The 17,093-nt window shown below is 34.3% G+C and overlaps 1 protein-coding gene across 1 annotated transcript in view; it reads right to left on the minus strand.

Annotated features, from left to right (window-relative positions):
- Positions 1-17,093, minus strand: part of NIPBL (Nipped-B homolog (Drosophila)) — a 198,880-nt gene that overhangs the window by 39,135 nt on the left and 142,652 nt on the right. The window contains exons 24-32 of the mRNA XM_012002359.1: positions 16,465-16,608; positions 14,233-14,322; positions 12,972-13,186; positions 12,769-12,871; positions 11,470-11,568; positions 11,229-11,375; positions 8,930-9,064; positions 7,338-7,436; positions 6,247-6,300 (exon numbers count right to left, since the gene is read on the minus strand). Of these exons, the coding sequence (XP_011857749.1) occupies positions 6,247-6,300; positions 7,338-7,436; positions 8,930-9,064; positions 11,229-11,375; positions 11,470-11,568; positions 12,769-12,871; positions 12,972-13,186; positions 14,233-14,322; positions 16,465-16,608 (1,086 nt within the window). The remainder of the gene's footprint in view (positions 1-6,246; positions 6,301-7,337; positions 7,437-8,929; positions 9,065-11,228; positions 11,376-11,469; positions 11,569-12,768; positions 12,872-12,971; positions 13,187-14,232; positions 14,323-16,464; positions 16,609-17,093) is intronic.

Raw genomic sequence — 17,093 nt, forward strand, 5'->3', positions numbered from 1 at the left:
TTTTTTCTCCTATATTTTATTCTAAAATTTTAAAGTTCTCCTTTAATCTATATGGAGTTGATTTTTCAGTTGAAGTAGGTTTCTCTCTTTTTTTTTTTAATTCTTATGGACAGTCAAATAGCCCAACTCCATTTACTAAACAGTCTATCTTGTCTTCATCATCTGCAGTGCCACCTCCGTTTTATAACAAGCATATTCTATTTGTGTAAGCCTGTTTTCTGGGCTCTCTAGCCTGTTCCATTGTTCTATTTAGTACTGATCTACTTATTACTGCTGTTAATTATGTAATGTATCTTTGAAAATAAGTCCCGATATTTTGTAAGGCAAGTCAGTGTTCCAGCTTTTGCAGAAATTATTTTTATCTTTTCTCTGCTTTTCCATATACATTTCACAATCACCTTGATATATTTAAATTTTTTATTCATGATTTTGAAGAAAGCTCACAGTTTCCCATTTTGCATTATTTTCATTTTAGGTTTTATAGTTTTATCTGTCAGATTAAGGAATTTACATTTTATCCTCATTTATTACAAGTAATCATTCAAGGATATTGAATTTTATCAAAATTTTTTCTTGCCCACTCTGAAATGATTTCTTCTACTTTAATGTTAACCTACACACATATATTAGCCATGCACTCATAATATAAAAGAACTAATCAAAGTGCATAAAATTTTTTTAAAGTATAATTTAGTTTGCTCATTTAAAAAATACCTTTTAAAGGTACCAACATTCCCAGTGATATAGGTACATTTTTACACCATCTTAATATTTTATTATGAAAAACTTCAGCCATACAAAAGAGTTGAAAAAAGTTTTATCATGAACATTCTCTAACCACCATCATCTAGATTCTACCATTAAAAACATTTTTTGTGTGTGAGACGGGGTCTCACTCTATTCCCCAGAAGAAAGTGCAGTTGCATAATCACAGTTCACTACACCCTAAAAATCCCAGGCTCAAGTGATCCTCCTGCCTCTGCCTCCCAAGTAGCTGGATCTACAGGCACAGGCCACAACGCTCAGCTAATTTGATTTATTTATGTTTTTTAGAGATGGGGTCTCAGTATGTTGTCCAGGCTGGTCTAAAACTCCAGGCTTCAAATGATCCTCCTGCCTCAACCTTCTGAGAGGCTGGGATTCCGGGTGCAAGCTACTGAGCCTGGCTCCAGGATCCTGCCTTTAAGACTTTATTCTGCTGGGATGAACACACACACACACACACACACACACACACACACACACACATACGTGTGTATACATGTATGCATATGCATACACACACACCTTTATCTATTTTACTTCCAACGCATTTCAAAGTAAACTGGAGACTTCAGTATACTACCCATTTTTTCCTTGAGATAAAACGTACATGCAACAAAATGCACAAATTTTTAGTGTATATTTGCTCAGTTTTGTCAAATGCATTTACCATTGTAATTCAAGTTCACCAAGATACAGAACAGTTGTTCTCAATCTTTAACTTATATCTGAATCATCTGGAGAGAGACTGTTAAAATACAGAATTATGGGCTCTACCCTCAGAGTTACTGATGAATTAAGTCTGGAGTAGGGCCTGAGAATTTGCATTTCTAATAAATCCCCAGGTAATGCTGGTAACTTTTAGAACCACTGATAGAGACGACTACTATCATCCCTGAAAGTTCCCTCATGTCCTTTCCCAGTCAATCCCCAGCTCCCTGCAGCCACTCTTCTGATTTTTTCCAGTATAGATTAGCTTTACCTCTCCTAGAATTTTGTATAAATGGAATTATAGTATGTACTCTTCTATGTAAGGCTTCTTTTACTCTGCACAATGTTTTCATTATCTATGTTGCTGTATGTTTTGATAGTCTGTCCCTTTTTGATGTGGAATACTATTAAATTGTATGGAATCATCATAGTTTATCCATTCACTGGTTGATAGAGATAAAATATTTCATTGTAAACTCAGAAAGATCTTGCTCTGGATTATAAAGGACAGGAACAGATGAAACATGGGTAACCCTTAACTGTTTTTCATTGCCTGTATTTTCCTTACAAACTAAAAAAGGGTCAGTCTCAGATCATAAGTAAGTAAAATGAATGGCATTGTAAAATATATTTTTGTGTACCCATCACAGGGCTATGGATGTGTTTTTTGCAGAAGACTGTCATGAAGAGCTACTCAATTTATGGTAGTGGTTTAAACTAACTGGAGTACATTTTAGAAACAAAAAAAATGTGAGGACCTTCATGACAGAAGTTATTCTTCCACATCCTACTGAAAAATGCCAAAAAACTATGAATTGTTAAAGGTTATAAAGGAATGATACCGCCATACATTTAAAAATGATACACTGGCCGGGCACGGTGGCTTGCACCTGTAATCTCAGCACTTTGGGAGGCCAAGGCGGGCAGATCACCTGAGGTCAGGAGTTCAAGACCAGCCTGGTCAACATGGTGAAACCCCGTCTCTACTAATACAAAAAAAGTAGCCGGGCGTGGTGGTGGGTGCCTGTAATTCCAGCTACTCAGGAGGCTGAGGCAAGAGAATTGCTTAAACCCAGGAGGCGGAGGTTGCAGTGAGCGGAGATCACACCACTGCATTCCACCCTGGGCGACAAGACTGAAACTCTGCCTCAAAAACAAAAACAAAAACAAAAAAGATATACTAAGCTTGAGTAATACAGTGACATCCTGTCTCAAAAAAAAAAAAAAAAAAAAAAGAAGCAAAAGAGGCTAAACATGGTAGGGCATGCCTGTGGTTCCAGCTAAATGGGAGGCTGAGGACAAAGGACTGCTTGAGCCAGGGACGTTGAGGTCACAGTGGGCCATGATGGTGCCACTGCACTCCAGCCTGCATGACAGAGCAAGACTCTGTCTCCAAAAAAAAAAAAAAAAAAAAAAAAAAAAAAAAAAGATATACTAACATAATTATTTAGACAAGGAACAGAGTTTAGTATATGTGGGAATTTGAAGCTATTTCAGTAGTACTTCAAGTTTCCCTAGAAAAACATATTCAATAACTGGGGAGAGTCAATGATCTACAAAAAACAATCAAGAACAACAAAACCCCCAAAACCCAATCCAAAAATAAAAATTAGAAATATCTGAAATTGGACTGAATGCAATGCATGTAATGTGCTCATGTAAAAACAGTAAGCATGTCAATTATTCTGGACTCAAGAATTTGTAATAACTACAGCAGTCCATTCTTTATATCCTTCCTAGCTTCTCTTAACATTTATGCATACGTTATAATTGCTCAGAGGAGTTATGTTTCTGTCATATATATATGTGTGTGCGTGTGTATATATATATATATTTGAGTTTGCTTTCTTTCACTAAAGCAAACTCTGCTAGTATAAGGAAATATATCACAAAGTTACAGTATCATTGGTAAACTAAGTTGTTGGCAGAAACTAAAGTAGGAAAGCAAAGAATAGGGAGCATCAATAGGATGGATAAACTAACTTACTAACTAAATAAATGGGACTAGAGAATAAAGATACAAAGAATGTACAAGTAAAACTATCATTGCTAAGAGATTATAAAAATGGTCATGTCCCTTCTGCTTCTAATTTGCTAATACAGGAGGATATTCTTTTAGATTCTTTTTAGTAATCCTAAATAGTGACATTTCTGATAGTTACACTGAATTCTTACTTGATCATTTATAATAACTATCAAATGAAATATATGATTTAGACCCTTTTAGAAATCATGATGTACCTTTTGGGATGGCTGACATAAACTTAACTAAGGTGGTCATAAGGCTCTGTGATATAGAGCTAATTATTTGATTTAGGAAAGAAATGATGCCAAATATATCATGTAAAAATATGAAATGAAAAATGATTTAAGAAGACAGTCTAAGACTTACACATTGAAAACACCATGAAGGTTTTTTAAAACAGATATCTTAAGAAAGTAATGTACTACTTTTACCACCACACCAAAATGGCTAAAGTTTTTAAAAAAAGACTGACAATAACGAGAATTGGTGAGGATGTGGAGCAGCTGGAACTTTCACACACAGATAGTGGAAATGAAAAATGGTTTAGTAATTTTGGAAAAACATTTTGGCAGTTTCTCACTCACCATATGACCCTGTAATCACATTCCTAGGAATTTACCCAAGATAAATGAAAACATATAACTGCATAAAACCTTACACACCAATATTCACAGCAGCATTATTCATAACACCCCCAAACTGGAAAGAACCCAAAAGTCCACAAAATGGTGAATAATGAAATTATGATATATCCATGCCATTGAAACTACTCAGCAATAAAAAGGTATATTAATATATTAGCAACAAGAATGAATCAACATTCTAAGTTTAAAAAGTCAAACACAAGATTGCATACTGTATGATTCCATTAATATGAACTTCTAAAAAGGTACAACTATAGTGACAAAAAGTAGATCAATAGTTTTCTAGGGCCAGGAAGAGAGGATCAACTGCAAAAAGGCATGAGGAAGTTTTTTAGGGTAATATCCTGTATGTTCATTGTGTTGGAGGTTACATGACTGTATATCATCACTTAAATTCATCGAAGATCAATCACTGAAAATGGGACAACTAGACATGTGCTTCCTGCTGTGATGCAATAATATTCACCACCACCTATGAGGTATTTGTCTCCCAGATTAAAAATTGAACTTTAATCATATTAAGCCTCTAGATTTCACTAAGAGTTTACTTGAAAACTGGTGGATGGAGGAACAACTTAAATGACACCAGAAAAAAGTGACCTATTAAATCCAGAATGTGGGAGATTCTACAGAAAAACATTAAGAGACTTAAGAGTATATCAACCAAAGCAACTGCAAACCAACTATAAAAATACATTTTTGAGACAGGAAAATATGAACACTGAATAGGTATTAGTTATGGAATAATGCATTACTATTTTGATATAAATGATAATATTCTGTTTTTTTTTTTTTAAAGTCATTATCTGCTAGAGATAGATAGATGCTAAAGTAACTATGAGTGAGATAATATAAAGTTTGGCATTTGTTTTAAAAGTATTATAGGCTGGGCATGGTGGCTCCTGTCTGTAATCTCAGCACTTGGGGAGGCCGAGGTGGGTAGATCACCTGAGGTCAGGAGTTTGAGACCAGCCTGGCCAACACGGCGAAACTTCATCTCTACTAAAAATACAAAAATTAGCTGGGTGTGGTGGCAAGTGCCTGTACCCCAGTTACTTGGGAGGCTGAGGTAGGAGAATCCCTTGAACTTGGGAGGCGGAGGTTGCAGTGAGCTGGCTGAGATGGTGCCACTGCACTCCAGTTTGGGCGACAGAGTGAGATTCCGTCTCCCCAAAAAAAAAAAAGAAAAAAAGGATTACGGAAAACAAAAGAAGAAAGAAAGAAAAGGAGAAAACCAGATAGGGGAAGGATAGCTATAACAAGACTGGGAAAATGCTGACAATTTTTGAAGCGGGTGATGGATATTTCTGCCTATGTGAAATTTTCTAAAATAAAAAATTTAACAACTCACAGGGAGACAAACATTTCCTTTTATGAAACTTAAAAAAAACCACTAGTTGTGGTTTGACTCTGTACTACTAAAGGAAATTCTATGCATAACATACTAAATCATGTAATTATATTTTTAATGCAATATATTGATACATTTATAAATCTTGCATCTATTAGGTACAGAGATTAAAGAAAAAAATTATCTGGAAAGAAAGTAAGATAGAATTTTAGTTAATGATTCAGAAAACTTACTTCTATAATAGGCAACTGAAGGCCAGGTGCAGTGTGGCTCATGCCTATAATCCCAGCACTTTGGGAGGCCGAGGCAGGCAGATCACCTGAGGTCAGGAGTTTGAGACCAGCGTGGCCAACATGGTGAAACCCCGTCTCTACTAAAAATACAAAAATTAGCCGGGCGTGGTGGCGGACACCTGTAATCCTAGCTACTCTGGAGTCTGAGGCAGGAGAACTGCTTGAACCCAGGAGGTGGAGGTTGAAGTGAACCAAGATTATGCCACTCCAGCCTGGGTGACAGTGAGAGAGCGAGACTCCATCTCAAAAAACAAACAAACAAACAAACAAACAAACAAAAAAACTAGGCAGCTGAATTAGAGAAATTAACAAAATCATCCAGCCTAACACATTGAAATAAATTTTCCCTACCAAAAGAACTCAAAAGGTTCTTTTAAATCATAGTCAAACAAAACAAAACAAAACAAAACAAAATAACCTATTAAATTTTATGTTACCAGGAGTCAAAAGAACACTCACATTTTGAAGGAGTTGCTCAAACCAGTCATATCCAGTATCTCTGCATGCTGCAACCTAAGGGGTGATGAAAAGTATCAAAGTTAGAAATATATTTAAAAATCTGAATAACATACACTTTTGTTATGCTTTAGCCTGAAACATGTTTCAATTCTCTGAATTCAAAAGTTTATTTTTAAACGAAACTATTTTTTCAGTAACACAACCATTTACCAATGTTATAGAACTTTATTCTAAAAATACCTTGGAAAACATTTAAGAAATTAGTTAAATATATTGAAGTTTAATATAGCACTAAATGTTTAAAGTGGCACAAGTTTAAAATGGCACAATAACTTGAACTACAGTCTGTGAGAAAAATCTGTAATATCTTAAACATTAAGAACAAAAATATTTGTTTCTTATTACCCTTCTAGATGGCACATTTTAAAGACATCAATAGAAATTTAGAAGATGACGTAATTGAATATACAGAATTTCTTTTCTTTTCTTTTTTTTTTTTTTTTTTTGAGGTATCTTGTTATTATATTGCCCAGGCTGGAGTGTAGCGCCTATTCACAGGCATGATTACAGTATACTGCAGCTTTGAACTCCTGGTTCAAGGATCTCCTGATCCCCCGTCTCAGACTCCTGGGCAGCTGGGATTATAGGCATATGCCACTGTGACTGGCAAAAATTTCTTATATTAAAAACACAAAATGTATAGCTTATGCATAATAAAAAAATTTAGCTAATCTATATTCATAATTTCTGAAAAAAGTAGGCATTACTATCTTTGCAGATTATTACCCTTGGGCGATTGTATCTGTTCTTCCATTTCTCCTTTCCCTCCCTGTTTTTAATTGCTGGAGGAATAGGAAAATCTCAGCATCAGTGTTTACATCAATTAATGCCAAGAAGTAGGGCTATATGGAAACGTCAACGACATGTTACTTGCATCCCTTGAGCATCTCCAGAAATATAAAGTAAAGGCAGCAGTACGAAATGTCAAGATTAATGAAATATCTCATTATTGTCTCTTCCTTCATAAGACATGTAGGCCTCAATTAGGTCTGGATCAACAGTGACCACACCCTTGTTCCAGTCCTTCTTACCACATCGGTAATGTTTAAAATTTTCCTTGTCATTGCTTCTTTGTCATTGTGTGGAGTTGGAGTAAACCAGAGTTTCTGGAATGTTTCATTTACTAATTTCTAGAAGAAAGAGAAATTTCAAATTAACTAATTATAACAAATATGGCAATTTCACAATTCCAAATTATCATTAGGCCCAACACAAAGCTACAAATAACTAATCAAAACAGAAATTGCCAGGAATTTCTGGTATTAATTTCCTCAGTTTTTTCTAAAACTACCAATTTCTCAAAACTATAAAATTTTTCAATTTGGTAAAGATTTTAAACAATACGAATCGGTGATACTATCCCTAGCCTGGAACTTCTTCATACTATACACTCAAATGTTTATGATCAAACTAAAAAATATATTTACTGCTTTTGGAGAAGAAGTTGTTACAGTGTTTGCTAAACTTAAAAAAAGGAACAATTATATATATTATTACATATAAATGTAAATTTACTAACGAATTTAGGACTAAAATTTTTATGTATACATAACAGCTGTACACATTTATGAAGTACATTTGACCTTTTGATACAAGCATACAATGTATAATGATCAAATCAGGGTAACTGGGGTATCCATCACCTCAAGCATTTATCACTTCTTTGTGTTAGGAACATTCCATTTCCACTCTTCTAGTTATTTTGAAATGTATAATAAATTATTGTTAACTATAGTCACCCTATTGTGCTACTGAACACCAAATTTTATTCCTTCTAGGTGTATTTTTGATAACCGTGAACCAACCCCTCTTTATTCAACCCCTCACAACCCTTCCCTCCCTCTGCTAACCATCATTCTATTCTTTATCACTATGAGACAAATTTTTTTAAAGTTTCCACATATGAGTGAAAATATGTGCTATTTTCTGTGTCTGGCTTATTTCACTTAACATAATGAAACAAAGTATCTAATAATTTAGAAAAGTAAAAACATAACATTTGAAAATTAAAATAATCCATGAGAAACCTTTGAATATAATGCAATCTCTATAATAACAATCAATAAGTCAATTAACACACACATGCACATTTTTTGAGATGGAGTCTCACTCTGTTGCCCAGGCAGGAGTGCAGCAGCAAGATTATAGCTCACTGCAGCCTTGAATTCCTGGGCTCAAGTAATCTTCCTGTGTCAGTCTCTAGTGTAGCTGGAACTACAAGCATGCTCTACTATGTTTGGCGAAATTTTTAAAAATTATTTTCATTATTTTATTTTTTATAGAAATAGGATTCTTACTATGTTGCCCAGGCTGATCTTCAACTCCTGGCCTCAAGCCATTCTCCTGCCTTGGCCTCCCAAAGTGCTGGGATTATAGGCATGAGCTACTATGGCCAGTCTTAAACAGATATTACCATTGTGGAACTGGTTGGTTAAGATCAGATTATAATAATTAAAATAAAAATCTAGAAACAAAAAAGTATTAAAGTATTTTTCTTAAGTTTATAAACTAAAAACGATTCACTGTAAAGTTTTTGGATATATTTAAAATCAACATTTAGGTGCAATAAACATTTAACTTATTTTAAACATTAATGAAAAATAAATTTAAAAGTCAACATTACCTTAATGCCCTCTTCATCATTGACTCTGCGAATCATTTTTACACACATTTCTGTGATTTTTGGAAATGTTGGCTGTTCAATACAAATGTCTCTGAGAATCTTTATTACTCTTTTCCTGACACTGATACCAGTATCCTAAAAACAGAAATGTATTTTTAAGTGTCAGAAAAACTGAGATGCCTTGTGTGTGAAATTAGAAAATACGTATCCACACGCAGTATGTTCGCTATTTGTTAACATGATAAACACATTTGACATATTTGCTCTTTACATGCTTTCTTACTGCTACTATAAATGTGTTATTATATTGTCTTTACTTTTAAAGTATGATATCTAATATATAGAAACATATTTTATAGTTAAGCCCTGGACACAAGACTAGAAGTATACGCTTGTAAAAATTAAATGAGAAAACAAACATAAGCTTTAATATAGTGTCTGGCACTTAAACAGCACACGAAGTATCACTTATAAAGTGACTTCATAAAAATGTTTATTTAACCTGAATCTAATCAAACCTTTGGCATTATCTTATGGTTATTTCTTTTTCTTTTTGAGACGGAGTTTTGCTCTTGTCGCCCAGGCTGGGGTACAATGGTGCGATCTCAGCTCACTGCAACCTCTGCCTCCCAGGCTCAAGTGATTCTCCTGCCTCAGCCTCCCAGGTAGCTGGGATTACAGGCGCATACCACCATGCCTACCTAATTTTTGTATTTTTAGTAGAAACAGTGTTTCACCATGTTGGCCAGGCTGGTCTCAAACTCCTGATCTTTGATGATCCACCTGCCTCAGCCTCCCAAAGAGCTGGGATTACAGGCATGAGGCACTGCGCCTGGCCTATCTTATGGTTTGTAAGAGATACAAAACACAAGTTAAATTAAACAAAGCATGGGAAAGTAACAAAGGATCAGGCCTTTTTAACCAGTCAATGTCATATGGGAAGTATGTAAAAAAGAAAAAAAAAAAAAGAATATAGTCTTCAATTTTAAGACATGACCCCCAAATGCAACATATTACCTTTGACTGAATTCTGATTCTTAAAAAAGGAGAATGAAAAAACATTTTTAGGACATCGGAGGATCTAAGAACTAGTATTCAGATGATAATAGAGAGTGTTAATTTGGGTGAGATAATGGTTTTGTTTATATAGCACAGTATCATTTTTTTGGTGATTCAAACTGAAGTGTTCACAAGAAAAGCAGTAAAAAATATTTGACTTAAAATAATTTAGCAGAAAGTACAGATGAAGTATGGAGGTAGGTACAAGGGTGTTCACTGTACTATTTTTCCTTCACAAACTTTCATATTTAGAGTTTTAAAAATAAAAAGCATCAGACATGTAGTGTGCAAAATTATTAATCTCCATTATGTGATTTTAGCAATTCCCAAAATATTTTAGGATATTTTACTAGGGTTACCAATACCAGGGTTCATTAGATATTTGGGAATCCTGTGATGGAAGCCCTAAGAAGGGAAAAAAATTTTCCAGCCTTTCTCTAAATTATTTGTTTCTTAACCAAGATTTATGCCTAGTTGAAGCTAAAAATTACTCTATACTTCTGTCACACAATGTTCTGATACTAGGCCAAGGGTGACAAAATAAACTCTTGTCATTGAGATAATACTTGATTTTGTGCACTAGTACATCTATGTTGAGTAAGTCAATATGCCTGCAGTGGGTAGTGTGGAGATTCCACAGATATTTCCTAATGCCAATGTTTCCTTTTATTTTTCAGAAAGATGCTTCAGAGCCAGAGAATTCCATGATGTATGCAGAACTTCTTAAGTTTGCTCTTAAACCTCAAAGAACTTTTGGGCTTAACTTGTAGGTATCTGAGCTCATCATTACTCAGCTTTAAGGAAACAAGAAGATGCACATAAGGGATCCAAAAATATTGTCAGATACCAACGTTCTGTACTTGTCTCTCACTGAAATAATTCTTCTTGTTTATATATATACATACATACATATATACATAAAATCACTCTAGATTCTTGTTCAAAAACATTTAACTATCCCATGTGGTTCCTATCATCTACTCATTGTACACTGGTATAATTAAAAAGAAATAGCAACTGAAAAAAGGAATCCAATTATTACCAATGATTTGTTTTATGATACTGCAAGGGCTATTCTTGAAAATATGCACTTGTTTAGAAAGTGGCAATAATTCATAAATTAGACAATATAAATATATAATTGGTACATTTATTTTTCTAGCTTAACACTTTAAAACAAAACATGATACTTGAACAGCAAAATTATATTCATGAATCATTATAAAAATGACAAACATACCAATATTCTTTCAATCAGCATATCATAATACTGTTCAGCAAGCTGAGGTCGACAAAGGACAAATCGACCTAGTAATTCTACTGCTGCTTCTCGGACACTAGTCGAATTATCCATCAATCGTCCATGAACACCTCGTTGCATATCAAGCTAAAGAAAAATGAAGGAAAAAAAGCAATTTATACCTAAATAGAGTGAATATTCCAATTTGAATAGAAAAGAAAGAATCATTTTTGCTCTTTACCCTTGCTAGAATACTGGGGTCTACAGCAACAACCTCAGACAAACACTTCATGGCTTTTGTTCGAACAGCAATTGCATTTTCACCAAGAACTCGTAAGATCTGCCAAGCAAACATTGACATTTTCGTAAATTTTAGAATACATAAAATATAATTTAAAATAGCATGAAAACATGCAAAAGAAAACAAATCTATTATTTACCTCTCTTTAATCTGTATATAAATGAGTAAAGGATCTTTTCTACTGATTGAAAGTGTAACTTAAAGATCAGTACAGGTGTTAAGTATACAGTCCATACTTTGGAGCCTTTCCTTTATCCAATTAAACCTGTTTTTTAATTGTTATGCTTCATTTGCAGAACCTGTAGCCCCACTGAAACCTTGCTATGTGTAACTTGAATCAAAGATATTTAGTGTCATTTAAATCATAATTTGGTAGTTGAATATTTTGTATCTTATTTTATTATTTTATTTTATTTTTTGGGATGGAGTCTCGCTCCGTCGCCCAGGCTGGAGTGCAGTGGCGTGATCTTGGCTCCCTGCAACCTCTGTATCCCGGGTTCAAGCGATTCTCCTGTCTCAGACTCCTGAGTAGCTGGGATTACAGGCACGTGCCACCACGGCAGCTAATTTTTTGTATTTTTAGTAGAGACAGGGTTTCACTGTGTTAGCCAGGAAGGTCTTGATCTCCTGACCTCATGATCTGCCTGCCTTGGCTTCCCAAAGTGCTGGGATTTAGTTAAATGTTTTTCTAATGTCACTTACTCTACTGACACCATATGTGTGTGCATTCATACAAATATATATGTATCAGTTTATTTGTAAAACAAGAATATGTAAAAGGGATGTAGAACAAGGACTTTTTTTTTGAGATGGAATTTCCCTCTTGTTGCCTAGGTTGGAGTGCAATGGCATGATCTCGGCTCACTGCAACTTCCACCTTCCAGGGTCAAGCGATTCTCCAGCCTAAGCCTCCTGAGTAGCTGGGATTACAGATGCGTGCCACCACGCCCAGTTAATTTTTGTATTTTTAGTAGAGACGGGGTTTCATCATGTTTGTCAGGTTGGTCTCGAAATCCTGACCTCAGGTGATCCACCTGCCTTGGCTTCCCAAAGTGTTGGGATTACAGGCCTGAGCCACTGCACCTGGTTGGACATTTTAATACAAAACCTTAAAACAAACACTACATCTATGATCTTTTGAGTACTGTACTCAACAATGAATGACATTATATACTACTCACAAGCATCCAGAATCAGAAAAATCAACATCACTGTATAAGGAATTCTTGTCCAGTTTACCTGTGTCAAATAAATATCAAAGCTCTGGGCAAACGGCCTCATGGAGGCCAAGTATCGAACAATCAAGCAAGCATCATCGTAGTCCACAGTATCAGAGTTCATCCTGCAACAAAAAGTCATTAAAAATTTATTTTTCTTTTTTGTAACTTAGGTATCTAGATATCAAGGAGATAAATGTAAACTGTTTTCTCCTTGGATCTTACTTTAATGTGCTAAACTGAGAAGGTGTGGTTTTGATAATGCTTCTAAGAAACTTTTTTCGGTTTTCAGCTCGATGCATAATTTGGCCAGTTGTCTCAATTTCCTTTGCATGATGTGTTCCTTCAGATGATTCTTCATCTTTTTGTGATTTCATTGCTTTTTCTGTTTCCAGAGTCGTGTCTCGAAACCACTGGGCTATATAAAATTTACGAGAAAACTGGAAAGAAATTAGACAGACTTGAGCTTGATGAAATTAGCAACAAGATTTCCAAGTTAAGTAATAAAGTTGGAGTGCTCACATTACAGGAATACAAATATTAAAGTTTACTTTATAACAACTCCCATGTGATAAAAACAGATTTTAAGAAAGCCAGAAAATTTAGAATATCCTAAATGTTAGAAAACTTATTATTTTACTATGTTCCAATACTTAATGATGTCAAGATAAGTTGATAAACACAAGTGTATTAAATATAGAATACTATTATCAACTACTTAATCAAGGACAATATCATGACAAAATTAGATGATGGGTCAACTAGGAAAGTTTATATCAACTGGATAAAATGCTGAAGGTAGAATTATTCATCTGTTTTCAAATGTTAGTTCTCCAAGAAACACACAAGACAACTGTCACTGAAATAGTTTAACACTGAGACACACCTGTAAATCTGTTCATTTGAATACAAACTGAAAACCTGCAGTATTTGGCTGAATAGCTTAGTGGTATCCCATTTCTTTCAATTACATATCCCATCAGTTAAAAAATAAAATCAAATACCTCTATGTATAATGTTCTCAAATAACAGTTTATAAATTTTGTACATGAACCTCTTATACTAACATTTTGGTTATATTATGTAACATACATGAAATAAAAATAAAATTATATTTAAAAAAAAATATATAAAAATCCAATAGTTTATTTTTACAGGCTTATAGATCATCTCATGTACCACTTGGCCCATACTTACTCTGAGAACCAATGACCTAGCCTAGTCTCAAAGATCACTTATGGAGAGACTTCCAAATATTTCTCGTCACACAATTTTAGGACAGTACAGTATCCTTAACCAGAATTCCATATAAGACAAATCAACCCAAAGCATTCTTTTCTATTTAGATTATCAAGTATCCTTTTGTTTTGAAGATAAATATTCCAAACAACTTAAGTTTTCCTCTTCATCATCCTACCTCCCAATTTTCTTAAACCCAATTTAAATAAACATTTAATATCTCCAAAAGAGGGGAAAACAATCCTACCACTAGTGAAGGATCAGTCTCAGTGTTTTCATCCAAGTAATCAAGCAAGGCTTTTTGTAATTGTTGGATTTCATCTTCCCCTCCTGAAACCTATAGAATAAACCAAATAAGAACAAAAAAAGGTATTACTGGTGTGCTTTTATAAATCATCTAATTGTAAACACAAATCTCAGGGAAAAACTGATATTAAAAATGAAAATACAACCACAGTTAACTAAAAGGAAACAGAAAAATAGTATTTCTGAAAAATATTATATATTGGTAGCTGAAGTTTGCCTTTTTTGTTTTACTTTTTTTGAGATGGAGTTTCACTCTGTTGCCCAGGCTGGAGTCCAGTGGCACTATCTTGGCTCACTGCAACCTCTGCCTCCTGGGTTAATACAATTCTCCTGCCTCAGACTCCCTAGTAGCTGTGACTACAGGCATGGTCCACAATGACTGGCTAATTTTTGTATTTTTAGTAGAAACAGGGTTTCACCATGTTGACCAAGCTGGTCTTGAACTCCTGATCTGAAATAATCCACCCTCCTGAGATTATAGGTTTAAGCCACTGCACCCAGTCTTTATTTTTATGAACTACATGTCATTTTTTTTAAAAAAGAGCTCATAGGTAGTTGACATACAAATGATCAGAAAAATGTGTTAAATCTTCAGAGGTAGGAAGAATTTGCTTTTGGAAATACGCGTTGAGAGTCATGAAAATTTACAAATGATCCTTCCCCTTGAGTTGCACAATGTATAATCAATATAGCCATACATGGCAATAAGAGGTTCCAGGCCCACTTTAAGAAACACAGTAAGTCATCCAGTAACTAGATCTTCGTTTCTACATTACAATTCACCAATAAAAGGAACCAAGATTCCTAGGAGAAACAGCTGATCCCAGTGCTAGGGTAGGGAAGGTAAAAGATCTGCCTGAAACACCTTTTTGTTCTAGAAAGCAAGCCCTCAAATTATGATGGGAACATATCAAAAGGACATAAAAGCCAGCTTCAAAGGGTTCTCATTGATCAAATCTAGGATGATTTGAGCATTAAAATAATGACAGCAACAAATTATAATTTACCAGAGTAGGTACTGTAGTATTATATTAGATGTTAATATTATATTAATGATAATTTTTTGCTTTTGATAATTGTACTATAGATATTTAAGTGAGAGCTCTTGTTTGCAGAAATATACACTAAGCAGTCGCTCCCAAGCTTCAGCATTCACTCATTAGAATCACCTGGAGGGCTTGTTAAACCAAGAGTTTTTGATTCAGTAGGTCCAGGGAGGGTCCTAAGAATTTGTATTTTTGTTAGAAATGTACTTGTTAGTTCCCAGGTGATTTTAATATTGGTGCTACCTGTCAAGGGGATCACACTTTGAAAATCACTGCATTAGAGAATTCAGGGGTAAAGAGGGAATCACGTCTGCAACTTCAAGTGGTTCAAAACAAAATTTTAAATAAATGCATATACAGACACACATACATCTATATTTTGAAAGATGATAAAGCAAATTTTGTAAATTGTCAATAATTGAGGAATTTGCAAGAAGTTTTTACGGGAGTTCTTTGTAGTATTCCTACAATTCTTCTCTAAGGTTGAAATTATTTCAAAACATGAACTATAGCAAAAAAAAATTAGAGGCATTTCTACCAACATGGATATGATTATGAGCATAAAAAAAGACTAGAAAAAAATGAAAACAGAAGTTGTATACAGTAGGATTAGAAATCATTTCCTCACCAGTTTTCTCACATAACTTTATTACTACCACCTTATCCACATTAAAAAAAAAAAAAAAAAGCAATAAAACACTTTTTTCCCCCATATGAAAACTCTCTAATAAAGTATAAAAAAGCTCTCCTCACACCTCCTTGGTATGAGAAGATACATAACATTCAAAAGTACAAAACGATCTTATTGGGTATGCTAAATCACCATTCAGTAAATTAAAAACTTAAATAAAATTTATGTTAAATCAAATATAAAACACCATTATACATTATTAAGTGTACTTCACAAAAAGAAAGTAAATGATTTATATGAACCATTCAGAAGTCCCTGTTAGACTAAACAATTCGTTCTCGGGTCTTAAAATTTCTCACTGGGGCTTTGAAAAGTCCACTTTTAGAAGTAAAAATCTTACTTTGAATCCACAAAATGAAATGCAAAAGTAATGGAAGGACATCCAAAGAAAATAACTATTATTTATTCCCACAATTTTAATCCTGTATCTTAGTACCTGTTTTAAAATGCGTTCTATAGATCCTTGATCCATTTTGCTTGTAACAGCATCTTTCCTCAGCCGTGCAGCAACAGTTCCAAGGTAATCAAGAGATGCCACTCTTAAAGCCATCTCTGTTGACTTGTTACTGAACTGATGAACCTAAATATCAAAATAGTTTTTGATTTAATAATTTATAACAATATATTTTAAATAGCAATTTATCATATAAATTCCCAATCTAAATTGTATAATTTAAAATTTAAACTTTTTTTTTCCCCTGTGATACTGTCCCATAAAGTCATTTTTGCCTTTTGATTTTCTGGAATCTGAACATTTTCATGTGACTAAAAAAATTACAGATTAAACTTCCTTAAGAACAACATAACTCTTTAAATATGTAGGCTCAACTGTATATTTGCACAAAATGTGGTATTACTGCATACAAATTTCTAAGGGTGGAATTCTGATGCCTATAAAAAGTTATTATAGGGAGGCCGAGACGGGCGGATCACGAGGTCAGGAGATCGAGACCATCCTGGCTGACACGGTGAAACCCCGTCTCTACTAAAAAATACAGAAAACTAGCCGGGCGAGGTGGCGGGCGCCTGTAGTCCCAGCTACTCGGGAGGCTGAGGCAGGAGAAT

The sequence above is a fragment of the Mandrillus leucophaeus genome, unplaced genomic scaffold (genome assembly GCF_000951045.1).
Source record: "Mandrillus leucophaeus isolate KB7577 unplaced genomic scaffold, Mleu.le_1.0 Scaffold684, whole genome shotgun sequence".
In the NCBI taxonomy this organism is placed as follows: domain Eukaryota; kingdom Metazoa; phylum Chordata; class Mammalia; order Primates; family Cercopithecidae; genus Mandrillus; species Mandrillus leucophaeus.